The sequence below is a fragment of the Panicum virgatum genome, chromosome 9N, assembly GCF_016808335.1.
Source record: "Panicum virgatum strain AP13 chromosome 9N, P.virgatum_v5, whole genome shotgun sequence".
Classification (NCBI taxonomy): domain Eukaryota; kingdom Viridiplantae; phylum Streptophyta; class Magnoliopsida; order Poales; family Poaceae; genus Panicum; species Panicum virgatum.
This window is the reverse complement of record NC_053153.1, coordinates 70997943-71025928: the sequence shown is the minus strand read 5'-3', so window position 1 is coordinate 71025928 and position 27986 is coordinate 70997943. Positions and strand designations below refer to the sequence as shown.

Sequence of the window (27986 nt, the reverse complement as noted above, 5' to 3'; positions counted from 1 at the left end):
GGACGCCAGGGTTACAGATCTGTTCATACTGTCCAGTACATCGGGTTCACATGACAGATCCGGACCATGGTCAGGAATGAGGAATTGACATGAAGTATAAAAGCATGCAGTAAAATCTTTACAAAATCTTGAGGCTTGCTCAATTTCTGTTTCGATTTTGCAAGAAAAGAGAATCACTGGCCAAATTGAAAAAAGATACTACAACTCTTTATTGACCAAACGACTGTATTCATACATCCTCTCACCAAAAAAGAATGGGGTACGCGTCCTGCTACACAACACAAAACATTAATGTGTTTCTATCATGATACTCACTTTATGATCTCAAGGGTACAATAATCGAGGGTGTGGTTCAAAACTGCAAACTGCTTAGCAAAGCCCAGAATTATGGCTGACAAAGAAAGAAAACTGGTGGGCAGAAACCCAAGCAGGGGGGTTTTGTTCCAACAATATACATTATGATAGGTTTGGCGCCAATTCAGAAGCACTGCTGGCCGATCCAATGGGTTCTTGTAGAGCAAGGTTCAGAGGAAACATCTCGCACTGTGCAATGTGTGCCATGAGCTGGTCCATCAGGACCAATGCAGCCATGGATTCCACCATAGGAACAGCTGAGAAGTAGTAAAAAAATATTAGTTACAGGGACCAAAAGTGATAAACGGTTGGAAATTTCAAGTGGGGTCATTACCTCGAGGGACAACACATGGATCATGGCGCCCCCTTGCCAAAAGTTCAACATCCTGATGCTCCCTTGACACAGTATTTTGTTTCTTCTGGAAAAGTGAAATCAACATCTCAGACAAATGCTAACTTTTTACAATTAGCAAGCCTGAACTGTAGCTCAAATCATGTAAACGTTATCATACTGACTACAAAAGAAATTATATGCATCGAGCAAGATAAACATTCTAATATTCTTGGTAGTTGCAAAAAAGTGTGATTTTTTGACAAATTAGCGGTTCTAATTGTATTCACAGGACAAAAATGCTTATCCCTCATGGCCTCATAAAAATGCTACAATTATTGCTTTAAGGAAGCAAAGAAAGTTTGTTGAGCAGGCCTTACCCCAATGGTTGCTGTTGGCTTAAAAGCCACTTTGAAGTAAATAATTTCACCATTTGATATCCCTCCCTGCATGCACACACAAATTACAAATAGCGAGTCATCAGTTCCATACTAATTAGACTATATCACCATAAAAAAAAGTAGCAGTAAAGAAATAGGCTTTAGGATAAAAACCTGTACACCGCCTGAGCGATTAGTCTGTGTTCTCACATTTCCAGCCTCATCCATATAGAACTCATCATTATGCTCGCTTCCAGTAAGGTCAGTACCTGAGCATGAGTTATTAGTAATTAGTCAAGTTGTAAAGTAGGCTGCATAGCCCAACCTATTATGAGCAGTGCCTACTAATCTTGTGTTAAATAAAAATGATTCCTTACCAGCAAACCCACTGCCAATCTCAAACCCCTTGCTTGCAGGAAGAGAAAGCATAGCTTTTGCCAGCTCAGCTTCAAGTTTGTCAAAAACAGGAGAGCCAATACCCTACAAATTGTTGTTACCCCAATCAGACCAGTTATCAGAATTCAAATAAGATTTTTAATTGTGATCAACCTTAAAACAAAGACAAGAAAACAACATAAGCCAGAGCCTCAATACTTACACGTGGAACATTTCTTGCAATGCATGTGACAACCCCACCAATTGAATCCCCTCTAACTCGTACTTTATCAATGGCAGCAATCATTTTCTCTGCATATTCTGGGTCAGGACATCTAACAATGTTGCTCTCTATCTGAAAAGTTACAAGAATAAGATAAAATTCAGCAAATGCTCGCTCGGACTATCCCTGCAATGCTGGAGAGGGAGCAAGTGAAAGCAAAAGACCTGTTCCATGGTTACAGTTTCATAATCAACTGCATCTTCTGGAAGTACAACTTGATACACTTTGGAAACAAATGCCAAAATCTGCAAGCATATGATCTTCCATTATTAGGATTATTATCTATAAAGGGAGAGGGAGGGAATGCCTTTTGCAGTCGGAATGAAAATGCAAAAGAGCAGTCTATTACTCTAGCGGAATACTTGCATAGATCGAACTACATAACCAACATGATTGTCACATTCATGTTAAGGAAGAACCAGGATCCAATTCAAAGCAATCTGAGGAGCACTATTTAACCAGGATCTAATAATGTTGATATCACATCTTTTATATTTTTTTAAAAAAAGTTCAGTACTTGTACGTGTGTGTCTCCAAAACAGGTTTCCATTTTTTTCTTGCATTTTCTATGGAAGGAACCGACAAACTACAATGGTTGATCGCAAGCGTGTTAGTTCCAGAGAAGAAAAAAAAAAGGCAAGTAGGGCCACACCTCTACTCCAGATTTGAGCTTCAGAATTTTCTTTGCAAGAGCTCCAGCAGCCACCCTGCCAATGGTTTCTCTGGCTGATGATCTTCCACCTCCCTACCATTCAGCAAGAACAAATATTTTTTAATTCAAATATTAAGTAAGAAAAACATCAAGATATACCAGAAAATGTGCAACAACTAGTTGTACAATACGATAATTTTTATATATATATGTATACAACAAAAGATACCTGCACAGCTCTAACACCATACTTGAAGTCATAGGTTGCATCTGCATGGGAAGGTCTGTATGCCTTAGCCATTTCACTGTAATCCTGCATAAGTGAATATGTTTATTAAATTCTTGCCCTTCTAAATGTTCAGCTTCCATAGGTTTCAGTTTCATTTATAACAAAATATGTATCCAGAAAACTAGAAGAGTAGATACTTACTCCGCCTCTTTGATCTGTGTTTGGGACAAAGACATGAATTGGTGTGCCAGTGGTCATCCCTGCATAAAACCCAACAGAACTGTCATGACACTGAGAAAAGCTAGCACATTCTTATTTCCAAATATTTTGTCCTCTATTCTGGTAGGTACCACACCTTCATGTGTCCCTGATAGAATTTTGCATGTATCAGTCTCCTTTCTCGGAGTGGTTATTCTACTCTGACCTGGACGTCTGTACAAATCAACCTTTGGTGTCAATGAACATTTTTGAAACAATTTAACAATGTCCATAGATGGAAATTCAATCATTTGGCACAACAGAGATAATCTAGCAGCGTACATTGAGGGTATGCTACTACCCCGATATGACTATATGAGTTTCATGATATGCTGCTCCACATGTCACTAACATGTTAGTGAGACACCAGATCCCAAAAAGTACCACTTGGCAACCATGTTAAGCTAAAATCTAGAAAAAATATGCTTGCAAACTCCTAATTCCGGTAGTAATGACTTGAAATTAATGAAATGTGAGAGAAACACACCTTCTGTCGAGCTCTACTTGCATGTCCGCCTCAGTGAGAGGAATTCTTGGTGGGCAGCCACTGATAACACAACCAACACCCCCTCCATGAGACTCGCCATAGGTTGCAACCTGGAAGTGGTTCCCAAAGACATTTCCTGATGCCTTTACCTCTGTTCTCCAATTTCAGAAGCCCGGGGTGTTAATATTCAGCTCCTTTTCCATTATTTTTTCTAAAGAAACATTATGTACTAGCATATTGATTGACAGTCATTGCCAAGCATCATAAGAGTTGCAGCAATAATGGAAATGCCAAAAACTAGCAACTTTAATAGCAGTTGTGATGCCCCTAGATCTAAAACAGTTCGGATGATCCGTATACTGAACTACATAAGCTAGCACTGAAATTAGGAATCCTTGTGTTCATTGGATTCATTCCTACGGAAATTGTAAAAAACAAAGTATAAATGTCATCAAATAGGCGGTGATCCCCTCTTCAGGGAGTGAAAGATTTTCTGATCCCCTCTAGCCACCAACCACGGACATGCTGCAATCCACAACAGCCGATTGAGCAACACCCAGCTCTCGTCCCAGGGGCTCCCCGGCAATCTCCAACCCAATTGAGACACAAACGCTCCACACTCATCCGCTCAACACCATTCACGAAATGAATCCCGGTAACATGAGTAGAGGGGTGCATCCGTGCGGACCTAGGCGAGCGGCGCGGCGGCGGCGGCCGACGGAGAAGCGGAGGGAGGCGGGCGCGGATTCCGGGAGCGCGCCAAGCCCGTGGGGGAGGAGCCGCGTGGACGCCCTGGCGGCCACCGGCGTGTGCGACACGGGCGCGGCCATTGGAGAGGGTTTGGTTGGTGAGGAGGAACGGAGGAGGGAGGAAGGTAAGCGGGGAGCGGTTTATACACGGCGCGGAGTCGCCACCTACCCCGTCGGAGCATCACGGTCCAGCCGCCCGGGTTCGTTTCGTAAGTACTTTCGTGGCGTGCAGCACCACTGCATCAGCACCACTATGGGTCGGGTCGGGTCCGGTCCGGTTCGCCCGGGTTGGTGGCGAACTAACATCTGAACCTGCCAGGCGTTTGCGAAAAATTTTGTGTTTGGCTACTGTAGCACTTTCGTTTTTATTTTATAATTAGTGTTCAATTATATATTAATTAGATTCAAAAGATTCATCTCATCATGTCCAACTAAACTGTGTAATTAGTTATTTTTTAAAACTACATTTAATACTTCATATATGTGTACAAAAATTTAATGTGACAAGAAATTTTGAAAATTTTTGGGAACTAAACAGTGCCGACTGCCGACTTGATGCTGACCCCGCCACGCCAGTTCGCGGGATCCGATCTGGGAATCTGGGATAGAAAACAAGGGCCAACCTGAAAACAAATTCATCCTTGCCGGTCTGATGCTCCCACTGAGGTTAGCGTTCAACGTTTTTCACACGCTCTCTACGAAAAGTTTTTTTTCCATACGCCTAGTAAGGTGTGTTTAGTTCGCGAATTTTTTTGATTTTAGTACTGTAGTATTTTGTTGTTATTTGACAATTAATATTTAATCATGGACAAATTAGATTTAAAAGATTCATCTCGTCATTTACAGTTAAACTGTGTAATTAGTTATTTTTTCAACTGCATTTAATAATCTATGCATGTGTTCAAAGATTTAATGTGACGGTTACTGTAGGAAAAAATTTTAAGAACTAAACAGGGCCTAATTTGACTGAGGAATCAAGCGGGAAACGTGATGTCACTAGTGCACAGGGATGATTCGGGCACTGCAGAATGATTTGGCCACCTCGCAGGTTTCCACGCAGAGATCTCTCGCAGTTACAACTGAATATTTTAAACTTCCTTCACTTTCAGACGCCAGCAAAATACTCACGGACTCTTTTGGCTGCCATGACAGAGGAAATGAATGATAAACCCTAACAACAAAAAACAAACTAAACAAATCGAGTGGAACAAGCAATTTTGCCGGTCGCAGCACCAAATGAGATGCATTTTTGTTTGCCACTGATAAATAATGCCACTATAAATCAAATCGAATCAAGCAGAAGTAAACAAACAGATTAAGGTAGGGAGATAGGCCTCACGATGCAGGTGGGGCGGGTTGCGGCCAGCCACCAGCCCACAAAGCTTGCCGCAAAACTATTTTGCGGGTTTGCAGCTGGCCACTAGACCACTTATATGGCAGCTTTGTGTTTCGTGGCCTTTGCAGCTTTTCTGGCATAACCCGCATACGTCTGGCACGTCTGGCACAACCCGCAGCATTCTTCAGGCTACTTCAAGTTGCTTGCGTCCGAATTATATAGCCACCGCACACCAAATGCAACCATTAGCATCACGTCAGCACAGCATAATTCAGCGACCAACAGATGAATTGTGGAAGAGGGCAAATGGAACATCAGGCTTGTCAATGTCATCAGCTTCTTAACAAGTGAGCAATTACATATCTTATTACACAGGAAATAAGGCAAATAGTTCCGGGTCTGTGATCTGGAAGTGATATACTGCACCTTTCTCCATCCTAAGTTTCAAAACTGACTTCTTCAGAAGCCACCACATGAATGTAATGAATGGAAACGACTATCTAATATCCTAGATAATAGCACTTCCACAATCCTTAGGAACTGACACTCCAGTCACTTATTACAGTAATCAACATTTCATTGACAGTCTCTTCTCTATCAATACCATGATGGCTGCTTCAAAAAAAAATCATTGACAAGAATGATTATTCAAATCTCTTTTAGTCCAGGTAAGCACCACACCCACACATTCCTGAACTGAAATTACAAGAACATATATGCCATTAGGAATTGCGTGCCATAATGTAAAGCCCAACAGTATAGTATGGCAAGAACACATGCATTGAAGCAAAGTGAAGATACAGTTACTGATAAAACTGAAAACCAAAGCAAGCATCTGCTAGACAGTAGCCCTTGTACTCTACTAAGACCAATTTAACAACCAATTTGAACAAAAGAATAGTCCTTGCTTCCAGATTTCTTGATAAAAGCTTATAATCTGATTCTTTCGACACTAACAATGGCAACAAGTAAAATTATGAATCTTCATACTCCAAGCTCTCCTCCATTCTTTCTTAAAATCTGGTAAGTTAAAAAGGAAAAAGCAAAAGTCTGATTACAACTCCAAGCACTCTAGCAGTAAGGAAGAAACAAATTTTTTTAATAACAAACTCCCATCCAAATTTCACCAAACAGAATGCTTCTTGAAAGAAAAAGTAAATGACAAGAGTGTGATTCTAAGAAGAAAAATACCTGTTAGCTTTTAATCTAACTGACCCTCATCATCACTGATATCACCTTCTGCAATCTTGAAGTTGGTATGGCCTGAAATAAGACGAAGAGGTGAACAATCTTGAACATATATTTTAGGATTGCAATCTTGAACAAGCATGTTATTAAAAACAGCTAGCAAAAGGTTACCTTCAGCTCTCTACCAGTCCTGGAGGCAAATTAATGCTTCTACATTCTTGTTTGTCAACCGGCTTCTATAGTCGCTAATAACTCTCCCACTAGTAGAGAATGCAGACTCTGAAGCTACTGTTGATGCAGCTGCTGCAAATAAATCTCTTGCCATACGCGAAAGTATAGGGTATTTAGTAGAGTGCATCATCCACCATTGCAGAATGTCCAAGTCCTTTTGCCGAGGAAAAAGATCATCTTGCAAATATATTTCTAGCTTATTTTTCTCTGCACTCTTTTTTTATGTTGTAAGGTGTTGCTCCCAGTCTGCCCAGGGGTCATTTTCATCAATAATCTCATCATTGGATTGTGGCCGAAAGTTGTTGCTTGAATCAGGTGTTTGTGATGAATATGCAACAAACAAATCCTCCAATGTTGACTTCACTTTTGCAGTGTATGAGGGACCTTTGTTGCCAAATCCTGCCTCCAAGCGAAAGGCTATAAAATTGAACTTGAATCTAGGCTCTAGCACAACAGGCAGGATAAGTCCCAATATTTCTAAAACTTCTCTTGCATTTTAACTGCCATTGCTGCAATAGAATAATCTTCATTTGAAGACTCCTTTTCTATCTTTTCTTTTACTTTTCAGTAGATTAACTTGCTATGCAGTGAAGGCGATTAGAGGCCACGGCAATAGAAAAGTTAACTAACAGCTACAAGGTTTCTCTCATGTTCAAAATAGGACAGCATAAGCAACTCTGCTGCATATTATTGTGATCAAGCCAGGTTTTAGACATTTTTGGTATAGGAGTATCTCTTTTCCTTTGGTGCTAATCATTTCAATGTTTGCACTTTATAATAGAAAACCAATCATACATTCATACATGCCCATATGCATGGACGACGTCTCAGTGACATGGATCCAGGCTACATTACCGGCACCCTTGATCTACCAGTACTGCAGGTACCTCTTACTAACATCTATCTCTAACTGAACGTAGCTGATGGAACTTGAAAAAAAAAACCTACACTGACTAACTGAATTACAAACACAAGAACAGCGATTACAACCATAACTTACACTTCTTGGTGAGATACTGAGATCGAGTTTGCTGAGAAGTGTCATCCGGTCGACCTGCAGGCTCCAATTCATCAAAGAAAGGACGCCTGATTGGAATCCCCGTCTTCCTCATCCACCACGGAGGAGTGCCATCTGCCCAGTTACCTCCATCTGCCAACTCCACCATGAGGCTGCCGAACGGCGACCGGCGCGGAAGCTGTTGGCGGTTGCCGGTGGGGTCGACGGGGTGAAGCTCTGCACAACTGCACCACGCTGCTCTTGTTCGCTCCCGCCGCTCGTGCTCGTGGACAAGTCGCCCTCCGCATCCTGACGTCGCCGCGTTGCCCTTGTGCTGCGGCTACTTCTTCTTTGATGGCAGCGTGCTTCTTTCAGATTCGGAAGTCGCCGTAAGTGCTGACGATCTGCGCGGGGGAGGGGGGATGGGATTACGGAAGCAAAGCAGAAGCGGAGGGATGGGATTGCGGTGAGGCGGAGACGTCGATGGTGGCGGCGGAGACCTGTTGCTAGGTTACGAGGCTGCAGGTTTGCGGGTCTTGCGGGCTTTGTTTTTGTCCACGTTTGGTCCACGGGCTTTGGCGGGCTACTTAGCAATGGGCCACCAGAACTTTGCAGCTGGGCCGCATTAGCCACAACTGCTGTTTTTGCGGGGCGGGTTTGCGGGTTCGTATAAGAACCCGCCCCGCCTGCAACTTGAGATAGGCCCTATCACTGGCTGGCGAGCTACAGAGCCATGTCACTGTAAAGAGAGTTTTAGTTGAGACCAGGATCAGCACGCAGTTTAAATAGAAAGGTATGCAAAAATCAAAGCCAGACAGTTATAGCTGTGTCTGTTTCGCATCACTATATTAAGATGAAATCTGGGCTAATACTTAATTTTACAAATACGGACTAATTAGGATGTGAGGACTAATTTCTAGTCTTGAATTCGCCACGGACTAATTGTCTACCCGCAATGAAGCTACCCGTAAGGAAGCTAGTAGTCGGACTCTTACTATAGTTCCCCTGTAATCCTATTAGAACTCTACCATATAATCCTACTAGGACTTCTACCCTGTAAACGACTACTATCCCACCCCATGGAGTATATAAAGGAGGACAGGGTTACCTAAATCAACAGAATCAACTTAAGTTTAAACTAAGGCAACTCAACACCCTATGGCGTAATATAAACAACCAAATAGGACATAGAGTATTACGCTACTCCGGCGATCCAAACCTTGTCTAAACATGTGTCTTATATCCTCGCTTTTATCTTTGCTAGGCCCAACGCTAAAAAAACCTACTTTCTTGGGGTTTATTCGAAGATGAAATTTCATCCTGTAACCACAACATTTCTCCCTTTTTTCTACCCCAGGCTTTGCAACATTTCAAAATCGGAAAATTGCGACAGGAGCAGATGCTATTAGAGAATAATTAGAGGATTTGGATTTGCAAATTATTATAGAGAATTCCTTGGTTGAATGAAAAGAATTAGAAGACGAGGGGTATAGTGGAAATGAATGGGAAGATAGAAAAAGATGAATAAGAATTTTTTTTATTAAATGCATGTAATTGGCGAAACATTTTATTCAAACAAATGTAGAGCCAGAATGGATGGTTTTGAAGTTCCAGATCTCGATGATCCCTCACCAATCTCTTACCTTAGGGCATTTCTAGATAGGATGTTGGTACAATCCGACACTGGTTAGGATTAAATATGGACTAATTGTTAATTAATCTAATTGATTGATAATGGCTAATCCATAGTTAAAATCCATTAGTCTTGATTAGTTCAAAATCAATCCATGTTTAGTCTATTAGTAAATATCGGTCTAAACTTTAGTCCTCTATTTTAGTCCATCCAAATAGGATGAATTTTAGTTCAAAGTTTATATCACATGTTTAGATCACTAATGGACAAAACTTTAGTTCTAAAGTGTCCATGGATCCGATCAGGACCTAAAGCAACAAGCAAGATTAAAGCTAAGTCACCCGATGCTTTTTAAGTAGGAGAGATTCGGATTCCACTTTCGCTTCCCTTCGTATTCCTGATGGGGGGAAGTCAATCAGGCACGAATCTACTCCCTCCCTACACTTCTTGAGGTAGCGCGCCCACGTCGACGAGCAGCAGCTTGAGGTACGGGATCACAAGAATCTTTCTCGCATGAAGGACTGAATGAAGTCTATTTGTAAAATCTTTTTAGGGATGTGTGTAATTTTTCGTGACGAATCTCATAACGTTAATCAATCACTGATTTGCTACAGTACCATCCTCTGATTACGCGGTCAAATGCCTCATTAGATTCTTCAGAGTCATTAGCGCGGAGGTTTTGAAGTTGATTTTGTAAACTGTTTTTATTTGACACCTGTAATTAACGGTCAAACTGTTTTTATTTGACACCGTAATTAACGGTCACACTGTCACCATTCTAGCAGACCAAACGGGGCCAAGAACCCGAGCGCGACGACGACGGTGACGAGCATGACTGCGTTGACCACGGCTATCGGGGTGCTGTCGTCGCAGAAGGTGCCACGCCAGGAATGGCCGTCCTGTGCCGAAATCGTGGTCGTGGAGCGGGATGCCCACCATTTTCCGGGTCAGCCGGCGGCGCTAGCCCCCTCCGCCTCCACCGCGCCGGAGGTCACAAAGTCGATAAAGGACCGGAAGTAGCTGTAGCGGTCGTCCACGCTGGACACCGCCCAGGACACGAGCGCCTCGGCGCGCCGCAGAGGCATGGACACGAGGCCGGCAGCGCCTAGAGCACGACGTTGCCGGTCCCCGCATGCGCCGGCGTCCATCGACGGCGAGACGCAGGGAAGAACAGCATTCAGGGAAGGCTCGGGAGGCCGCAAACTAGACCCATACAACGGCACGACAGGGGGCGATCAAACGTCTGAACCTTCGAGGCATTGCGATTTCGACTAGGATGGTGACCGCACCAGTTCGCTGGATCCGCGATCTGATAGAAAACAAGGACTAGTCTGAAAGCAAATTCATCCCTTCACGACCAATTTAACTGACGAAATAAGCAGCAAACATGATGTTCACAACAGACACGGACAAGCCGTCTCGAGGTTGTTTCAGACAAGTAGAATAGCTCATGGTAAAATTGCTGCCAGCTCAGGTGTTCTGGTGTACTTCACTCCAACCGGTTCTTGCAGGGCAATGTTCAGTGGGAACATCTCGCACTGAGCGATGTGCGCCATCAGCTGGTCCATGAGGACCAACGCGGCCATGGATTCCACCACAGGAACAGCTGCAGAAAGTAGCGCGTCGAGATCAAAAAGGTCAGATCGCAAGGAAGAAGCATTACGCGGTGGTGTGCCATTACCTCGTGGGGCAACGCATGGGTCATGGAGACCCCTCGCTAAAAACTCAACGTTCTGATGCTCCCTTGACACGGTGTTTTGCTTCATCTGAAAAGGATTGGAATATTGTAGAAAAACGTTGCATGGCAATGGCATTGGCTACTGCCAGCGGCATAAGAAAGTTTTTTTGAGCTGGAATGCCTTACCCCGATGGATGGTGTTGGCTTGAAAGATACTTTGAAGTGTATGATTTCACCATTCGATATCCCTCCCTGCATACAAATTCAAATTCAAAAATACTCATCCATCAGTTTTCATACACATGATCGCAACTTATCTTACCAAAAGAGAACAAGGCCACCGCCAATCGAGAGGATTTTAGGATGACATACCTGTATACCACCTGAGCGATTAGTTCGTGTTCTCACATTCCCAGCTTTATCCATATAGAACTCATCGTTATGCTCACTTCCAGTGAAGTCAGTAACTGGCACAATCTATTAGCACCTTGGCCAGCAGTTTGTTCTGAACCCTGAACTATTTGCAAGAGGAATGACAAGAAGACATCCTTACCGGCAAATCCACTGCCAATCTCAAACCCATTGCTTGCAGGAATAGAAAGCATAGCACCTGAAAGTTCAGCTTCGAGTTTGCCAAATACAGGACAACCAAGCCCCTACAAAATGGTGTTGCCGGATCACATCAGTTATCACAGTTCAGTTTCCTCTTTCTGACAAAACAGATTATCAAACTTCAAACAAACGAGCTCTTTTACAATGATTGTAAAGTATTAATGGGTACTTTCAGATACTTTTACCTTAAACTTTTTTCTAGCCGTTGATCTATGGAAAGTATTTATAAAAATTAAATTAAATTAGTATTCGATCCCACTTTTTGATACTTGGTCCCACATTTTAGAAGTACCTGGTACTTTATCCTCGGTACATCTAGGTACTTTCTACCTTCACCACCGTAGGATTTTATCAGATGGACGGCTCCTATTTTTTCGATAATCGTAAAATTTCTCCAAACATATTTCCAGATGAAACCATGGAAATCATGACTCGCGAATGGACAGGGCATACAGGATGACAAACACCAAAATCTGATGAGCCTCAATGCTTACACGAGGAACATTTCTTGCAATGCATGTGACCACCCCGCCAACGGAATCCCCTCGAACTCGTACTTTGTCAACTGCAGCTATAATCTTATCTGCATATTGTGGATCAGGACATCTAACAATGTTGCTCTCGATCTGAAAAATTACAAATTGGGGATAAAGATCAGTAAATGACCGTTGGGACTATCCTGATAATGTTGGAGAGAGAAATTGTTGGAAGCACATAGACCTTTTCCAAAGTTACAGTTTCATAATCAACTGCGTCTTCTGGAAGCACAACTTGATGTACTTTGAAAACAAAAGCCAAGATCTGCAAGTAGATGATGTTCTCCCATTACACAGTACATATTTTCACTGTCCTTTGATCCACTTATATCAACGGAAAGGTTTCAGGTGGACTTCTCCCCCAAATTGGTTGTGTCAAAAAAAAAAAAGGTTTGCATTGCCTTCGGGGAAGCTAGTAACTACCACGGTTCATGATATTTGGAGTAAAAATAGCCCACATGAACACACCTCTACTCCACATTTGAGCTTAAGAATTTTCTTTGCAAGAGCGCCTGCAGCTACCCTTCCAATGGTCTCTCTGCCTGATGACCTTCCACCTCCCTACCATTTAAGAAAACGCAGAAATATGTTCAATCCATTACCTAAATTAATACCTTAATACTTGCTAAAATAAGCCACCACATTCGTTCTGAAGGTCTAACAATTACCACGTTAACTGGAAAAGGAAGCGGACCTACATAGTTGGATTTTATGACTAACACTGTTGATTCTTATGATCATCCAATGGTGTCAATTAATTAATAATTCAAATATTTCATACTGAACTCAAGTAAGAGGTAATAAAAAAAGGCAAAATCTACAGCGATGATTATTTCGTGGTGGATTTAAATGATACAATAGCAATACCAAATAATTGCAATAGAAAGATATTTCGTAGTGGATTTAAATAAATTGATTTGATATTATAGATGTCGGTGTTTTCCTGCAAACTTAGTCAAAACTTAGAGAAGTTCGACTTGTACCAAAACTCAAAATAAAATGACTTATATTTTGCAAAAGAGGGGTGGGGGGGGGGGGGTAGATGCCTCATAATGAAGCGCGAATTGTATGATCAGGACATTGTGCTTTAGAGTAGCCAGAGATAGCCTCTTCGGAAAAGGAGAAACGAATCGATAGACAAACAAGTCAGTTTTTTTTTTCATCCATGATGATTCCGTAAAAGGTACCTGCACGGATCTAACACCGTATTTGAAGTCGTAAGTTGCGTCTGCATGGGAAGGCCGGTACATCTTAGCTATTTCATTGTTATCCTGTGAAGACCAGTATGCATATTACGATTGTAGAAAGGGAAAGCATAGCACTAGCGATTATATCCTTGTAAATGCTCAGTAAAGTTGCCCAGAAACGTATATACTTACACCGCCTACTTGATCTGTATTGGGGACAATTACATGAATTGGCGTACCAGTGGTCATCCCTGAAGAAAACCCAATATATATAGCCACGTCATAATACCACCAAGGCAAGCTAATATTTTTTTTTGTTCCAATCAAATTGAGCGAGCATGTTCTGTATTTAGGAATTAATAATGTTCCATACCTCATGTGTCCCTGAAAGAATTTTGCATGTATCAGTCTCCTTTCTCGTGGATGTTATTATGCTCTGACCTGGCCGTCTACACAACTAACCTCTTTCGTATCAGTGAGTATATCATCTTCTCATAGAAACAATCATAAGAAAGGTATTTTGACAATCAGAGAAAAAAATATATATTTTGAGTATATGTTACCCACTTACCCTCCCAATTTGAGTTTCGTATAATATATATATTTCATTCCATATGTGGATGTGGTGACACATGTGAGATCATGCATGTGTTAACATTAGGAGTGACATATCCATAAAATTTAGAGGGAATAATGCATCTGATCCAAACTTTTCCACAAGTGAAGCCACGTTTGGACCCAATCACCACTATGCGAGAGTATGGATCTATGTAAGAATCCTAAACACGTTTATTTAAAAAGAGTTCAAGGATCTAAATCACCATTTTGAGAGTTTAAGAAACTTGGTGATATCCAGAAAATATTAGATCCCCGGCCGGTGCGTTCGCTTTTTTTAAAAAATTATATCCAAGAACCATATTGTGCTATAGCTTTGCGGGTCAGACTTTCGGAGAAATCAAAGTTTGAAGAGGAACCACACACCTTCGATCGAGTTCGACTTGCATGTCTCCCTCGGTGAGCGGAATTCGAGGTGGGCAGCCACTGATAACACAACCAACACCACCTCCATGAGACTCGCCATAGGTTGCAACCTGGAAGTAGTTTCCGAACACGTTTCCAGACGCCTTCACCTCTGCCCTCCAATTTCATGACAGCTGCATGTTAGATGATCTAGTACGCTCTTTTGTTGCCATCCTTAGCTTCTTTTAAGATTAAGAGAAGAGTGGTATGCACTAGCTAGGAGATCAATTAACAGTCCATTTGGCAGCATTCAAGCTACAATAGTGAGTGACAGTTTACTTTAGGTTCTACCAGAAATGGGTCAGGCAGCAGTGGGAAGCTGTCCTTTTATGAAGCTTTCATTTTAGTAATTTCGTATTGAGATATGCTAGTGAATACGTACTCAGCAGTGTTAGACTTAAAATCGGATCACTAGGAGCAGATCGAGGGGTTACTGTGTTTTCTCTGGATAAAGGAGTTGCCGGACACCGCTGGTTCCTCGATGAGGGTCTGCGCTAGGGCAGCGACGCGCAGTGTAGAGATGACGTGGTGGCGGTGTCGGCGTGGTGCAGTGTTGGTGGCGTTGTAGTCGACGCAGTTGTGGCGATGGCGCGGCACCGGTGGCGCTTCCCATCGCTGACAGCCCCCCTCTCTAAATCGGATTAGGGTTGGATGGTGGGAACTGTAGCGGCGGCGAACCCCATGACCTGAGCCTCTAATCCCCACCTCCACTTTATAGGGGTGCGCAACAGGGGCCCACCAGCCTCATCTTGGGCTGGGCGTCCCCGATCAGGACGCGAGTCAAGGTTGGCCCAGTCGTTGGACTGGCCCGGTGGAGATCAATACTAACATTCTCCCCCTTGATCTCACCTTTGTACTTTAAAATTTCTCAATTTAAACTTAACTCTTTACTTTCTCTTTAGTTGCTTTGCTATTGGCCTCATCTCACTGCAGATCAGTACGTAGAGCGTGCCTCATCATGATGGTTATTAGTTACCATCAGACTTAACAGCCACAATTAACCTTTCTGTATTGAAACAAGATTTTAACCTTTCTTTGGGCCCTTTAGTAATCCAGAAATCATAGGCCTCCCGTAAAACCCATGTCGACTTGGGCGGTAGACCTTTAGTAAGCGGATCCGCAAGCACTTGCTTGATACTTTGGTGCTTAATGATTTCATATGATTCTGGATTTTCTCCTTTGCAACATATAACTCATTGTCAATGTATTTGGCAGCACACTTGACATATTGCCATAGGAGTGAAAATATTCGAATGGTATATTGCTGTTGTCTACCATTATCAATTCCGGGTATAGGTTTCCTCAACCATTTTGCCTGTCTTGGAGCCTCATATCATGATAAACTTTGGGTACACGACCCACGATATCACAACTATTTTGTTTTTGGAGTTTTTCCACAATAAACCTCCAAGCGCGAGTGTTAGCTACTACTGTGGGCTTCACTAAACAGCTCGTCAAAATTTAATTCTTTTTACTCACAACCTTTTGAGGGTACATGTCCCTTTCTTACTTAGTATGAGGCTGACAATATTTTGCAGAATTGCGAAACATTCTATAACTCCATTCCAGTGATCTATTGCTGGACTGGACTTCTGCCAAAATGTCCCGGATACTTGCGCTATGTCAGGGTAAATTCTTTTGAGCACTAATTTTACTTCCAACAGCTGAAGCACATGGAATCTTTTTCTTTTGATAGATCATATAACGGTTCCTGGAATCCTGAAAATTCTAAAACTATTACCCTTGACAATAGGACAGGCGTAGGCTTACTCGCATGCATACTATATACCTTTAGAACTCTTTTCTAAGTATGCTCTCTGCGATAGTCCTGATACCCTTTTTTCTTTTATCCCGGTGAATTTCCTTTCATAGAGGGAATGACTCTTCACCAAGATTATTCTTATCAAAACTAGAGGTCATAATAACCTTCTTTGAACTTTGCGGAAAAAGGAATTTCCCAACTTTGAACTTTGCATATTTGCAATTTGTCATCTTGAGCTTTACTTAAAATCCAAAATTTTCTTTGTTCTAATAAAACTTTACATATCACTATTCTGTGATCTGATTTCATCAGATGGTATCCCTATGTTCTTTCTTTCCACAACAAAAACCATTTAGTTATGTCATGTATATATACTTTCTTGTACAAATCTCCATTAGGAGATATTGCTCCAACATCCATCTGATACAATCCTCAAAATAGTATGACCAATGTCATTTTATGATTCTAAAAGAATCCTTTCATGAGATTCCATAAAAATGTCTCATTATAATTTATTCTTTTCTTTGCATAAATTTTTTGGCCACAAATCGTGCTTACCGACTTTCCATGTTCCCTATGGAATCACATTTAATTTTGTAGACCCAATATAGCCTACTGTCTTGGCTCCGTTAGGAACTTATTCTATGTTCCAAAAACAAATTTGAACCTTCTAGGTATCATGACATCTTCCATGGCTTCTTGCCACTTTAATAAATGAGACACCTCAATTTTTGTCATTCATACAACGTCAAAACATATGTTAAGATAATTGTAGTACTTGAATTATAGGAGTGAACATACCATCCCACTTCTCTTCAAGCCTTACTTCTCGACATACTTTACTCCCCCAGATTATCCCATCTATTACTGTCGTGGGGTTTCTAGGGGTACCCACAGCCGGGTGGCGGAGCGCACCCGCCTATTCCCCTGTGAGGGAGTACTCGGGGAAGTACTAGGTGATGGGGCTGAATCTATGCTGAGACAAGGACTCAAGAACACACGATTTAGAGTGGTTCGGGCCGCCGGAGCGTAATACCCTACGTCCACTGGGAGATGTTTTGTTCTTGGTGGTGTGTATGAACCTATCCTCTGCTGGCCTTGGCACTCACCCAGCCTGAGGTCTTCTAGCGGCGCCCCCTCCTTTTATAGATCAAGGGGGAGCGGATACATTGGACGTTGGGCCCCGACAAGTGGGCCCAACGTGCTGTGCAGCATACTGCGCAGAGTACTTAAAAGACAACAGTGGTTACGAATCTTTTCCTCCGATATGCGTACTGCTGCTCTTCTGACCCAGGGGGGTCTTCCCTTGTCCCGTCAGCTAGGTGCCCGTTGGAGTAGCGTAGCTTGCGGCGTGGCCTGCTGAGGCTATTATGTAGGCGTCATAATGGGCGAAACCGAGCCGTCGTATCCATCTGCTATGGCAGACTGGCAGGCGTGGCGTGGGCGGCGCCAGCGGCTCCACTACCTTGGTAATACGCGATCAATAGTGTCCCCTGGTCAATGAAACGCCTCGCCTTCTGCTACAACAATGCGGACGTCCATCTACCACAATGAATGCAGCGATGGGTGAGGCTTAGTAAGCGGCCTTGTGCCTGTAGACACGTGTCGGCTCCGGACCACCCCGAGGCAGGGCGTCGACTTCTTCCCTCAGAGAGGGGTCTGGTCACTATACAGGTGGTCCAGGACCCCATGAGGGGTCCGGGACTCCGCGGGGGTCCGGACTCCTCAGGAGGTCCGGAGCCCCAGCTACTTGCGTTTGAGTGCCTGCCTCTCCCGGGACACGTGGCGTCTCCGGACCTTCCCCAGTCGTGGAACAGTTCCGGATTGTTGTCGGGGGAACAGGACTTCGGACCGCAGGGGTCCAGCTGTTTGGATGTAGTCAAGGATAACTACAAAGGCCCTTGCCTAGACACAGCAAGAGGGGGTACCCCAGTCCTGGGGTACCGACAGTGGCCCTCGGGCCCACCTAGGGAGAGGTACGAACCCGCGGGTGGGCCATTATCGTGATGTGTTTCCACGCAAGCTCGATTGCGTTGGTGTGCTCATGCAGAGAGCGGGTGCTCCGGACCCCTGAGGCTGGTACACCTGTTGCCAGGTTCAGGTACTAGAGCTCTCTCCTTAGGGCGACGAGGGTGTAGGCTTAGGGTACGGAACCAAGCTAAGCGGCTACACAGCCCTCGGATCGCTCAGGGAGCAAGCACCACTTTCCGGACTTGCTGACGATCCGATGAAGCATGTTACCGGACCTCATGGTAAGATGCAAAGAAACCAAGCCTTATACTAGAAGGGAGCCCGGGACTCCTAAAGACAGCAGACTCGGATACTAGAGCACTTGTATCAGAGTAGCGAAGTACGTAAACTTAGGGTACATTACCAGGCTAAGCTACGCGGATCTTCTCTACCCCAGGATACAAATACCACTTCTCCAGAGCAGGTCCTTAGGGGTCCGGACTGCCTTCCAGCTAGAAGGGGTGTCTTCACCTGACCATAAGCCAGCAACTTAACTTGGATTGTTAGCAACAAGGGAAACTCCGTTCAAGAGGAAAGAATAGTTAAACCAAGGCGAATAAATGTAATCAGGATGGAGCCTAGGTAAAACTGAGGAAGAAAATCTCCTTTATTATTGTGGTTGTCAGGGTATACATCAGAGGTCGGGATTACGAGGTCGGACCTCCACCGCTTCGGACCGCTTTTTGCCTGTTTGTGTGATAGGGCCAGAGGTCGGGTTTACAAGGTCGGACCTTGACCGCTCTAGACACACACGTAGGCGCCACGTTTTTACAAAGGAGGAACTCTCTCTTAGTCTTTTCTTAGGAGTAACCTACGGCTGCATGCTATACAGCGTGTCCTTCTCCGGTTGGAAGTGGTGCGACCACTCCCGAATTCTTCATAGTCGTCGGAGGCGAAGGCGCCCTGGATGTGCCTGAACCGCATCATCCAGCATCACCTCGGGAGCTCGGGGGATCCCTCCTTGCCTAAGAGCTGTCACATGCTTATATGGCATGAGACAAATTCTTTGGCTTTGAGTGGGAGAGGCCCCCAGCCGTTGTCGTCGTCTGCCGATGGAAACCAGACGCCCTTGCGCAGCAGATGGACCGAACGTGGAGCGCGGAGAGGTGCGGTCGTTCGCCGGCTTGTCCTTGGTGCTAGCGCCAGGGGTCCCCGCGCCTGGCGACGGGGCCTTGTCTGCAGCAGCACCGAGCTACGCTGAGGCGGATCTCCGGTGCTGGCGACGGCCGGACGACACGGCCAACTTCCTCCGGGATGGCCGTCGGCTCCGGGCTCCATGTTGAGAGAAAGCCTTGAGCCGACGTTATGCCATCGGAGAGGAAGGATGGCCGTTGCTTGAGAGAAAACCTTGAGCCGACACTGGGATGGCGCGGGGCAGCACGCGACAGGCGTCGTCCCCGCGCACCACCGTGCCGGCTCTGAGGCGTCGCAGTGGCGACGCACAGCAGGCGCAGCTGCTGTGCACCGTCGGACCGAGGGCGCTGGCGCCCCAGTGCCACAGCATGCGGCGTGGGTGCCACCATGCCCCTCTTCATCTTCTTGTCCGTCGTTGCCGAGGATGAACACGGCCCCAGAAGCCTGAAGATCCAGCCAGCGCCTATTCCTCCCCACGGACGGCGCCAAAATGTTGTGGGGTTTCTAGGGGTACCCACAGCCGGGTGGCGGAGCGCACCCGCCTATTCCCCTGTGAGGGAGTACTCGGGGAAGTACTAGGCGATGGGGCTGAATCTATGCTGAGACAAGGACTCAAGAACACACGATTTAGAGTGGTTCGGGTCGCCGGAGCGTAATACCCTACGTCCACTGGGAGATGTTTTGTTCTTGGTGGTGTGTATGAACCTATCCTCTGCTGGCCTTGGCACTCACCCAGCCTGAGGTCTTCTAGCGGCGCCCCCTCCTTTTATAGATCAAGGGGGAGCGGATACATTGGACGTTGGGCCCCGACAAGTGGGCCCAACGTGCTGTGCAGCATACTGCGCAGAGTACTTAAAAGACAACAGTGGTTACGAATCTTTTCCTCCGATATGCGTACTGCTGCTCTTCTGACCCAGGGGGGTCTTCCCTTGTCCCGTCAGCTAGGTGCCCGTTGGAGTAGCATAGCTTGCGGCGTGGCCTGCTGAGGCTATTATGTAGGCGTCATAATGGGCGAAACCGAGCCGTCGTATCCATCTGCTATGGCAGACTGGCAGGCGTGGCGTGGGCGGCGCCAGCGGCTCCACTACCTTGGTAATACGCGATCAATAGTGTCCCCTGGTCAATGAAACGCCTCGCCTTCTGCTACAACAATGCGGACGTCCATCTACCACAATGAATGCAGCGATGGGTGAGGCTTAGTAAGAGGCCTTGTGCCTGTAGACACGTGTCGGCTCCGGACCGCCCCGAGGCAGGGCGTCGACTTCTTCCCTCAGAGAGGGGTCCGGTCACTATACAGGTGGTCCAGGACCCCATGAGGGGTCCGGGACTCCGCGGGGGTCCGGACTCCTCAGGAGGTCCGGAGCCCCAGCTACTTGCGTTTGAGTGCCTGCCTCTACCGGGACACGTGGCGTCTCCGGACCTTCCCCAGTCGTGGAACAGTTCCGGATTGTTGTCGGGGGAACAGGACTTCGGACCGCAGGGGTCCAGCTGTTTGGATGTAGTCAAGGATAACTACAAAGGCCCTTGCCTAGACACAGCAAGAGGGGGTACCCCAGTCCTGGGGTACCGACAATTACAAAGATGGAATAGACACCTCAAGCTTTTGTTTGGGTTTGTTCTTCACAAGCCTCATAGGGTGCTTTAAGCACCACCTTTTCTTTCAGTTGCTTTGAGGCTCAACTTTCTTTTGTTCTATTTGGAGCTGAAAAACTCCAGAAATTAACTTTGAGGGTATGATTGGGTATCATCGTTATGACTGTTGTACTCCCTTTTCGGTCATCTTCACTTTAATAGATCATCCCTGCTTTGAGGAATTAACTTTGAGGGGAAATTCTTTCAAAATCTTTCTTATCTTCTAATCTTTCTCCCCCTCGAAATATGGCAGAAACTTTATTGCCATAATTTCGAAACTATTTTCAATACTTGTGAACGAGGAACCTTTCATTACTAGAACTTTATTCATATGACCAAGTCATACAAAATAATGAGAGTACCATTTCCTCGTTCCTTTTCAAGAGCTCCTCAGAGTTCTTGATTTGTTGCATTTAAAGAACTCACCAAGTTCTTCATTTTGCTATACTTTTGCAAGCCATGCTTGCAATCTTGGTTCGCATATAACTTTTTTTTTGTCCTTCGATTCTTTTCAAGTCACTATCCAACATGCCACTATAATAGTACATGAGAATTGCTGGAATAACTTTAAAAGCTCCCCCAGACTTCTTTACTTTTATGTGATACTCAAGTAGCACATGAGCCATCACAATTTTTCCAGTCAAGCAGGATATAAGTGACACAGGTGCCAAAAACTTTTTCGACAGGCGGTATAAAACTCCAAAGGCATTTGCAACGCATGTTTAATTCAACGTTGGTCAAATTGAACGTGTGTCAAACTCATTTCAACCATTATCTTTACTGTTGAAGGACAAGATAACTTTTTATGGTGATAAAATTTCAGTCACAATGACTAAAACATGCGCATATACTTTCTTTTCTAATTAAATCTTCCCGTTGGTTCCAATTTAATCAGAAAATCTAACGACAGTAAAACTTTAGTGAGAGAAACCAAAAACTTCTTGAAAACAGTTGCATCTCTTTCCATATCAATTAAAAGTATGAATGGAACCAGCACTTTTCTTTCTTAACCTCAACTATACAGCTGAGTAACCTCAAAACTTTATCTGTGGTGTTGATCGGAATCAACTTTTGTCTGTTAATTTCTCTCTACTTGGGAAGAATTGTATGTCTTAATTTAACATTGGTCAAAATTAAAACATATAACTTTCGTTTACTCTTAATTCTATATCACCGTTGGGCAGAAATAGAACACATGACTAGAATACAAAAATTATAATATTACCATCATAAACTTTGGTCAGAAAATGACAACATCATAATAAACTTTAAATTTCTTTTCTTTTAAGAGCAAACTAATGCTCAACTTGATACTTACAATGGCAAAATGTTGGCAAAATGTTGCCAAAATATCCTTTTTTTGACATACAATAGCGGAAGCTTTTCTTACCTTAAACTTAAAGGCACCTTTTTCCCATAGGGAAAAACTCATCTGAGTCTATCTTTCTTTATTGCAGTGGAGAACTTTTTTTTCTTTCACAAACTTTTCTTTGTCTTTCTCTATTCTCTGACAAATTGATCACTTTGATACAAAATATCAGAGAATTAACATTGAACTTAAAATCACAATGAAATTATAATATTGTTATCATCAATGTTGGTCAGAAAATAACAATATCATAATTAACTTTAAACTAATATATTTCTTCTCCTCTATTTAAATTGTCCCGTTGGTTCTAATTTAAATAGAGGATGAAACTTTTACTTTGCAGCGGAAACTTGTAAAACATACTAATATTCAGAAGCAATATCATTGTAAAACTTTACTGTTCTCCAAAACAAATTATCTCGTTGGTTCAAATTTGAATAGAGATCAAAACTAGTCATATTCATTTGAAGAAATGCTTCTGAAAAAGAGAAACTTTAATTCAAAACTTCACTGTGCATGTGGCCGGCCCAGCAGCATAGTAGCGGCCCAAAGAAAAAAAAAATCGTCGTTTCGGCCCAGCCCAGCGGCACTCATCGCTCAGCACCCTCTTGGGCCGACGGCCCAGCTTCAGCGCATTACGCGCGTGGCCCAGCGAGCCCCCTTGGGCCTTAAGCCCAAATCGGCCCAGCTCAGTTGGGTCCGAATGCCCCTGGAAAACGGATGAATCCGACGGTCATCCGTCGTTTCCGCTGGAACAAAAAACCACGGCGTCGGCCGGCTCTCCCAAACCCTAGGCTCCCCCGTTTTCCTCAGGCCCGACCAGTGGCGCCGCCGGCGGCGCTCCTGCCGCCGCGCCGTTCGGTCCGGCGGAGGCGCCATGGCCGTGCTGTGGTCGCGCGGCCCCGAGCCCAGTCTTTCTCTCCTCCCCTTCTTTCTCTTGCTTTTGCGCCAAGCCGCAATGGCCATGTAAGCTGGAGGGTCGCGGCGCTGCCGCGGCCCCGCCCCCCTTTTCCGCTGCCGCCAGCCGGCACGTGGCCGCGGTCCTCCCCTTCTCCTCTCTTTTCTCTGTGCGACGTGCAACGGCAGCTAGCCATGGCGGCTGGAGGAAGGGCGCGGCGCCCCCGCCGGTCCCCTCGCTGGTGTGCGCGCTCACCAGTGCGTGGTTGCGCCGCCATCGAGCGGCCTCGCGGTGGTCCTCGAGAGCCCGTGCGCGCGTGCGGCGTCAGTCGGAGGCGGCAGAGCGCCGGCAAGCCGGCGAGCTGCGGCCCGATCCGTTCATCCCGCGCGGCGTCGTGGACGGCCGGCAGTGGTGCGCGCAGGTAAGAAGCCTGCCTGTAGCGCATCTAGGCCGATAGATGCTAATGGTAAGTTTCGGTGATTAATGACAACCGTATACGACTAACGTGTGTTTTAAAGGAAATCTCTTTGACTGGATTAGTCTCATATGAAATATGAAAGGTGACCCCTCAATTCGAAACAATCATGCGTACCAAGGACTCAATTTCAAAGATTAAGGACCTTTCTAGTCTCAAGTGTCACAAGGAGATGAAGGACACTTGATTTAGCTAGGTTTTATAGTTTCTAGTTCTTAATCGTACTATTAAGAGGGGTTCATGAGTTAGTAACTTGATCAAAATTGAGTTGGCCTTAGAATCTTACACACTCACTCAAAAACAGCAAAATATGGTCAATAGAAGTTAACACAACTCTTGGAAGAAGAAACAATCAAAGTCACATTTGAATCCAAGTCAATTCAGCTGAAAACAAAGAAAAACAGCAGCACCGGTTGAACCGGTGACCTAGCATCGGAGCATCCGATGCATGGCGGAAGGACCGATGCCCTGTCGGTCTATCTTCTCTGGAAGCAGGCAGGAATCAAGTCAAAAACTCTATAGCACCGGTTGAACCGATGGTCCCAAGAAATGCACCGGTGCATTAGATGTACTTTGTTCCAGAGAGCATGTTTTGGTGGATTTCAACTTCTCTTCAGCACCGGTTGAACCGACGCTTCAGAATCAAAGCACCGGTGCATTGGATGTACTTTGTTCCAGAACGCTTGTTTGAGTTGATCAGTGAACCTCTTCAGCACCGGTTGAACCGATGCCCCTACGGAGCATGCACCGGTGCAATGACGCAAGCGTGGATACTGTGTCAGAACTCCAACGGCTACTTATTGGACACAGAGAGACCGGTTGAACCGATGCTTATACTTTCTATCCCGTCGGTTCTTCCGGTGGTCACGGTTTTTCTGCAAAAAACTTCCAACGGCTATGTGACCTCCTCCACTCTATATAAGGGTACCCCCTGGCTCATTTCAGTTGCATTTTGACACCTTGAAAACCTGAGGCCACCCTTGAGAAGAAGAGAAAGAGCTTTGAGCAAAAGAGAGAAGATCTAGTGCTTTGTTTGTGCTTCAACCTTGAAGATTTCATCTTTTGCAAGTGTAGCAAGTGTGCTTAAGCTAGGGCCAACTGAGTGTAGGTCAAGTGAAGGCTTAGGAGCTTGTTACTCTTGGTGTTTGGCAGCACCTAGACGATCTTGGTGATAGAAGTGTTTCTCGCGGAGCTTGCCAAGGATTGTGGGAGCCCGGAGAAGAAGATTGTACGTGGCTTGAGCTCCACCACGCCGGGATGGTGAACAGAGACTCTTAGTGAGCGCCTAAGTCTCAGTGACATGGGAGGTGACAAGACTCTTAGTGAGTGTCACAACGTGGATTAGGGGTGTGTGCCAACACATCGACACCACGGGAAAAAATCCAGTTGTCTCTTACACTCTCTTTAATTTCAAGCACTTACTTTCATGCATTCTTTCATGTGCTTGACCTTAGAGATCATAGCTTAGCTCTACCTTGTTTAGTTTCATATCTTTGTTAGCTTGTGTAGTTTGCTTTGTTTAGCCGATTGGTGAATTGAGCCTTACTAGCATTAAATAGGTTAAGGTTGTTTTATCTATCTTAGAAATTTGAAAAAGGTCCAATTCACCCCCCCTCTTGGTCCATCGATCCTTACACTGCCGCCTCTCTTTCTTGCTAGGGTTAGTCTCTTTCTCTCGATCCGATTTGGATCGAATCCATTCTTTCTTTTCCTCTTTCGATCCGAGATCGAAATTTCTTTCTTTTCTTTTCCCCCAATCTAGATCTACTCGCTAGAGTGGCTCTGATACCATTATTAGACTTAAAATCGGATCACTAGGAGCAGATCGAGGGGTTACTGTGTTTTCTCAGGATGAAGGAGTTGCCGGACACCGCTGGTTCCTCGATGAGGGTCTGCGCTAGGGCAGCGACGCGCAGTGTAGAGATGACGTGGTGGTGGTGTCGGCGTGGTGCAGTGTTGGGGGCGTTGTAGTCGACGCAGTTGTGGCGACGGCGCGGCACCGGTGGCGCTTCCCGTCGCTGACAGCCCCCCTCTCTAAATCGGGTTAGGGTTGGATGGTGGGAACTGTAGCGGCGGCGAACCCCATGACCTGAGCCTCTAATCCCCACCTCCACTTTATAGGGCTGCGCGACGGGAGCCCACCAGCCTCATCTTGGGCTGGGCGTCCCTGATCAGGACACGAGTCAAGGTGGGCCCAGTCGTTGGACTGGCCCGGTGGAGATCAATACTAACAAGCAGATAAATTTGACTTACTCGTTTCATTTTCTTGCCTTTAAATTAGTTAGTTCGCGCAGATGAAGTAGAGAGAGAGAGAATGCGTACGGGGACAAACCTAGGCGAGCGGCGCGCCGGTGGTACGCGGAGACGCGGAGAGACGCCGGGGCGAAATCCAGGCCCGGGAGGACGCCGACCCCGCGGGGCGAGAACACCACCCCGGCGGGCAGCGGGCGCGACGTGGGCGCGGCCATTGCAGCGGATGGTGGCTATACCGGCTAGTTTTGAGTTGTGTCGGTGCCGCGCCGGCGAGGCCGAGTGGAGGAGTGGCTGGCGCTCTGGCTGGAGGAGGGAGGAACCGTGGAAGCGGAGCGGGTTTTGTACGTGTGCGCTGCTGTTGTCATCGGTGGCCGGCCGACAACAGCAGCGCGCCGGGTCCGAGATCCGCCAGTTTGCCCATGTGCCACACTGCCACACGTGCTACACGCTCGTGTACGGGATCGGGACGGGACCATCCCCCGCCAGGCTATAGTAGTTGTGATACTCTAAATCTATTCTCTAAAATAATTAATTTGTCTTAATCATCAATATACTCTCCTCAACACTCAATTTCTTCGCACTCATTCATACTCTATACCCATTCTCTATATCAACTAGCCACCGTGGGACCCTTGCGTCAGTTTTATTTATTTTTTTACCCATCGCCCTCTCCCCTCCCAGTCATTCTCTTTCTCTCTTTCTCCCTCCCTACGGCCTTGGACTGCTTTGCCGCCTCCCTCCCTCCTTCGCCGCCTCCTCCGGGTCTGCGCCTCCCTCCCCGTGCCCCTCCGCTCAGGGTGGCAACGGGGCGGGTCAGGGCCGGGGGGGGGGGGGCGATCCCCGCCCCAGCCCTGATCCCCGACACGGAGCCCCCGCCCCGAACCCGAACTGCTTAATGGGGCAAAAATGCCCCCGGCCCCGTTCCCCGTGGATCCCCGATCCCCAATGAGGCCCCGCGGGGATGGGCGGCGCTGCAACGGGGAGGCGCGGCGGCGGTGGCTTGCGGTGGTGGCGGTGGCTTGCGGTGGTGGCGCGGCGGCGGTGGAGTCGTCCGTCGGAGACTCGGAGTGCCATGCGGCGAGGAGAGCAGAGGAGCGGCTGGACGCTAGAGGGGACGACGGAGTGGACCGGCGGGCGGTGGTGGGGTGGCGGCGCTGTGACGGTGGCTTGCGGTGGTGGCGGCGCTGTGACGGGGCGGACCGGTGAAAGGCAGTGCTGCGACGGCGGCTTGTGGTGGTGGCGCTGCGACCATGGAGCCGGCCGTCGGAGCGGCTGGAGGGGACGACGGAGTGGACGGGCTGCGGCAGTGGCTGCAGCCTGCAGGAAGATGTGGTGGCGGCGGTCGGCGGATTGGTGGTGGGGAGGAGACCGGAGAGAGAGTGAGTGAGAGATTGAGTCCAGGGTTTCACTTTCATGGGCTATTTGGCCAAATTGTTCTCCCGTTGGGCCATTGTGACAAGATTTTGCTGAAAATAACATCAATATCGGGTCCCCGTGGAGCCCCGCGGGGCAAAAATCGCCCCCGCCCTTGCCCCGATGGAAATTCAAGGCCCCGCCCCAACGCCCCCGCGGGGGAAAATCATCCCCCGTCCCCGCCCCAATCAGGTCAGGTCCCCGCGGGGATCCATCCCCACGGGGAAATTTGACACCCTGACCCTCTGCCTCCTTCTCCGGCCTCGGGTTCCCTTGCTCCCTCCGCCCCCATCCCCTACTTGCGGGCAAGCAAGCCGCGAGCGCCAGGCGGGCGGGCGGGCAGCGAGCGCGCGGCTCGAGGGCGGTCGGAGCGTGCGGCCGAATCTGCCGCCGCCTCCACTAGATCCGCCGCCTCGAGCTCCCTCCCACTCCCTCGCCGGCGCGAGACGTCCTCCCTGGCCGCGCCGACTCCCCTCCCTCCTCCCTTGCCGCGCCAAGCTCCTCGAGCTCCACCGAGCCTCCTC

General features: G+C 46.3%; 2 protein-coding genes and 1 long non-coding RNA gene across 3 annotated transcripts; all 3 read right to left on the bottom strand.

Moving 5' to 3' along the window:
* Positions 1-185: 185 nt before the first annotated feature.
* On the bottom strand, positions 186-4216 carry LOC120690931 (chorismate synthase 2, chloroplastic-like). The gene is made up of 13 exons (XM_039973850.1): positions 4038-4216; positions 3350-3500; positions 2960-3036; positions 2806-2864; positions 2605-2688; positions 2376-2468; positions 1888-1968; positions 1664-1795; positions 1443-1545; positions 1240-1334; positions 1066-1131; positions 689-773; positions 186-611 (listed from the first exon to the last, which is right to left on the bottom strand). The coding sequence occupies exons 1-13, from the start codon at positions 4177-4179 to the stop codon at positions 457-459; spliced, it is 1323 nt and encodes a 440-aa protein (XP_039829784.1). The 5' UTR covers positions 4180-4216; the 3' UTR covers positions 186-456.
* A 1532-nt stretch (positions 4217-5748) lies between these two features.
* On the bottom strand, positions 5749-8109 carry LOC120690936. Its single transcript, XR_005682050.1, has 3 exons — positions 6794-8109; positions 6626-6697; positions 5749-6454 (listed from the first exon to the last, which is right to left on the bottom strand). It is a non-coding gene; the product is annotated as an uncharacterized LOC120690936 (long non-coding RNA).
* Positions 8110-10931: 2822 nt separating this feature from the next.
* On the bottom strand, positions 10932-26264 carry LOC120689322 (chorismate synthase 2, chloroplastic-like). The gene is made up of 13 exons (XM_039971616.1): positions 26129-26264; positions 14478-14628; positions 13878-13945; positions 13689-13756; positions 13497-13580; positions 12778-12870; positions 12494-12574; positions 12268-12399; positions 11715-11817; positions 11534-11628; positions 11348-11413; positions 11165-11249; positions 10932-11089 (listed from the first exon to the last, which is right to left on the bottom strand). The coding sequence occupies exons 1-13, from the start codon at positions 26262-26264 to the stop codon at positions 10932-10934; spliced, it is 1320 nt and encodes a 439-aa protein (XP_039827550.1).
* Positions 26265-27986: the final 1722 nt, after the last annotated feature.

Bases quoted from the DNA above. Each gene is read 5' to 3' on its own strand.
- LOC120689322 (XM_039971616.1), bottom strand. From the start codon at position 26,264: ATGGCCGCGCCCACGTCGCGCCCGCTGCCCGCCGGGGTGGTGTTCTCG. The intron at 11,414-11,533 runs GTATGTCATCCT...ATTTGTATGCAG, and splicing joins ATCGCTCAGGTGGTATACAG to GGAGGGATATCGAATGGTGA. The intron at 11,250-11,347 runs GTAAGGCATTCC...AATCCTTTTCAG, and splicing joins AGCCAACACCATCCATCGGG to ATGAAGCAAAACACCGTGTC.
- LOC120690931 (XM_039973850.1), bottom strand. From the start codon at position 4,179: ATGGCCGCGCCCGTGTCGCACACGCCGGTGGCCGCCAGGGCGTCCACG. The intron at 1,969-2,375 runs GTGTGGCCCTAC...ATATGCTTGCAG, and splicing joins AGCTCAAATCTGGAGTAGAG to ATTTTGGCATTTGTTTCCAA. The intron at 1,335-1,442 runs GTAAGGAATCAT...ACTCATGCTCAG, and splicing joins GATTGGCAGTGGGTTTGCTG to GTACTGACCTTACTGGAAGC.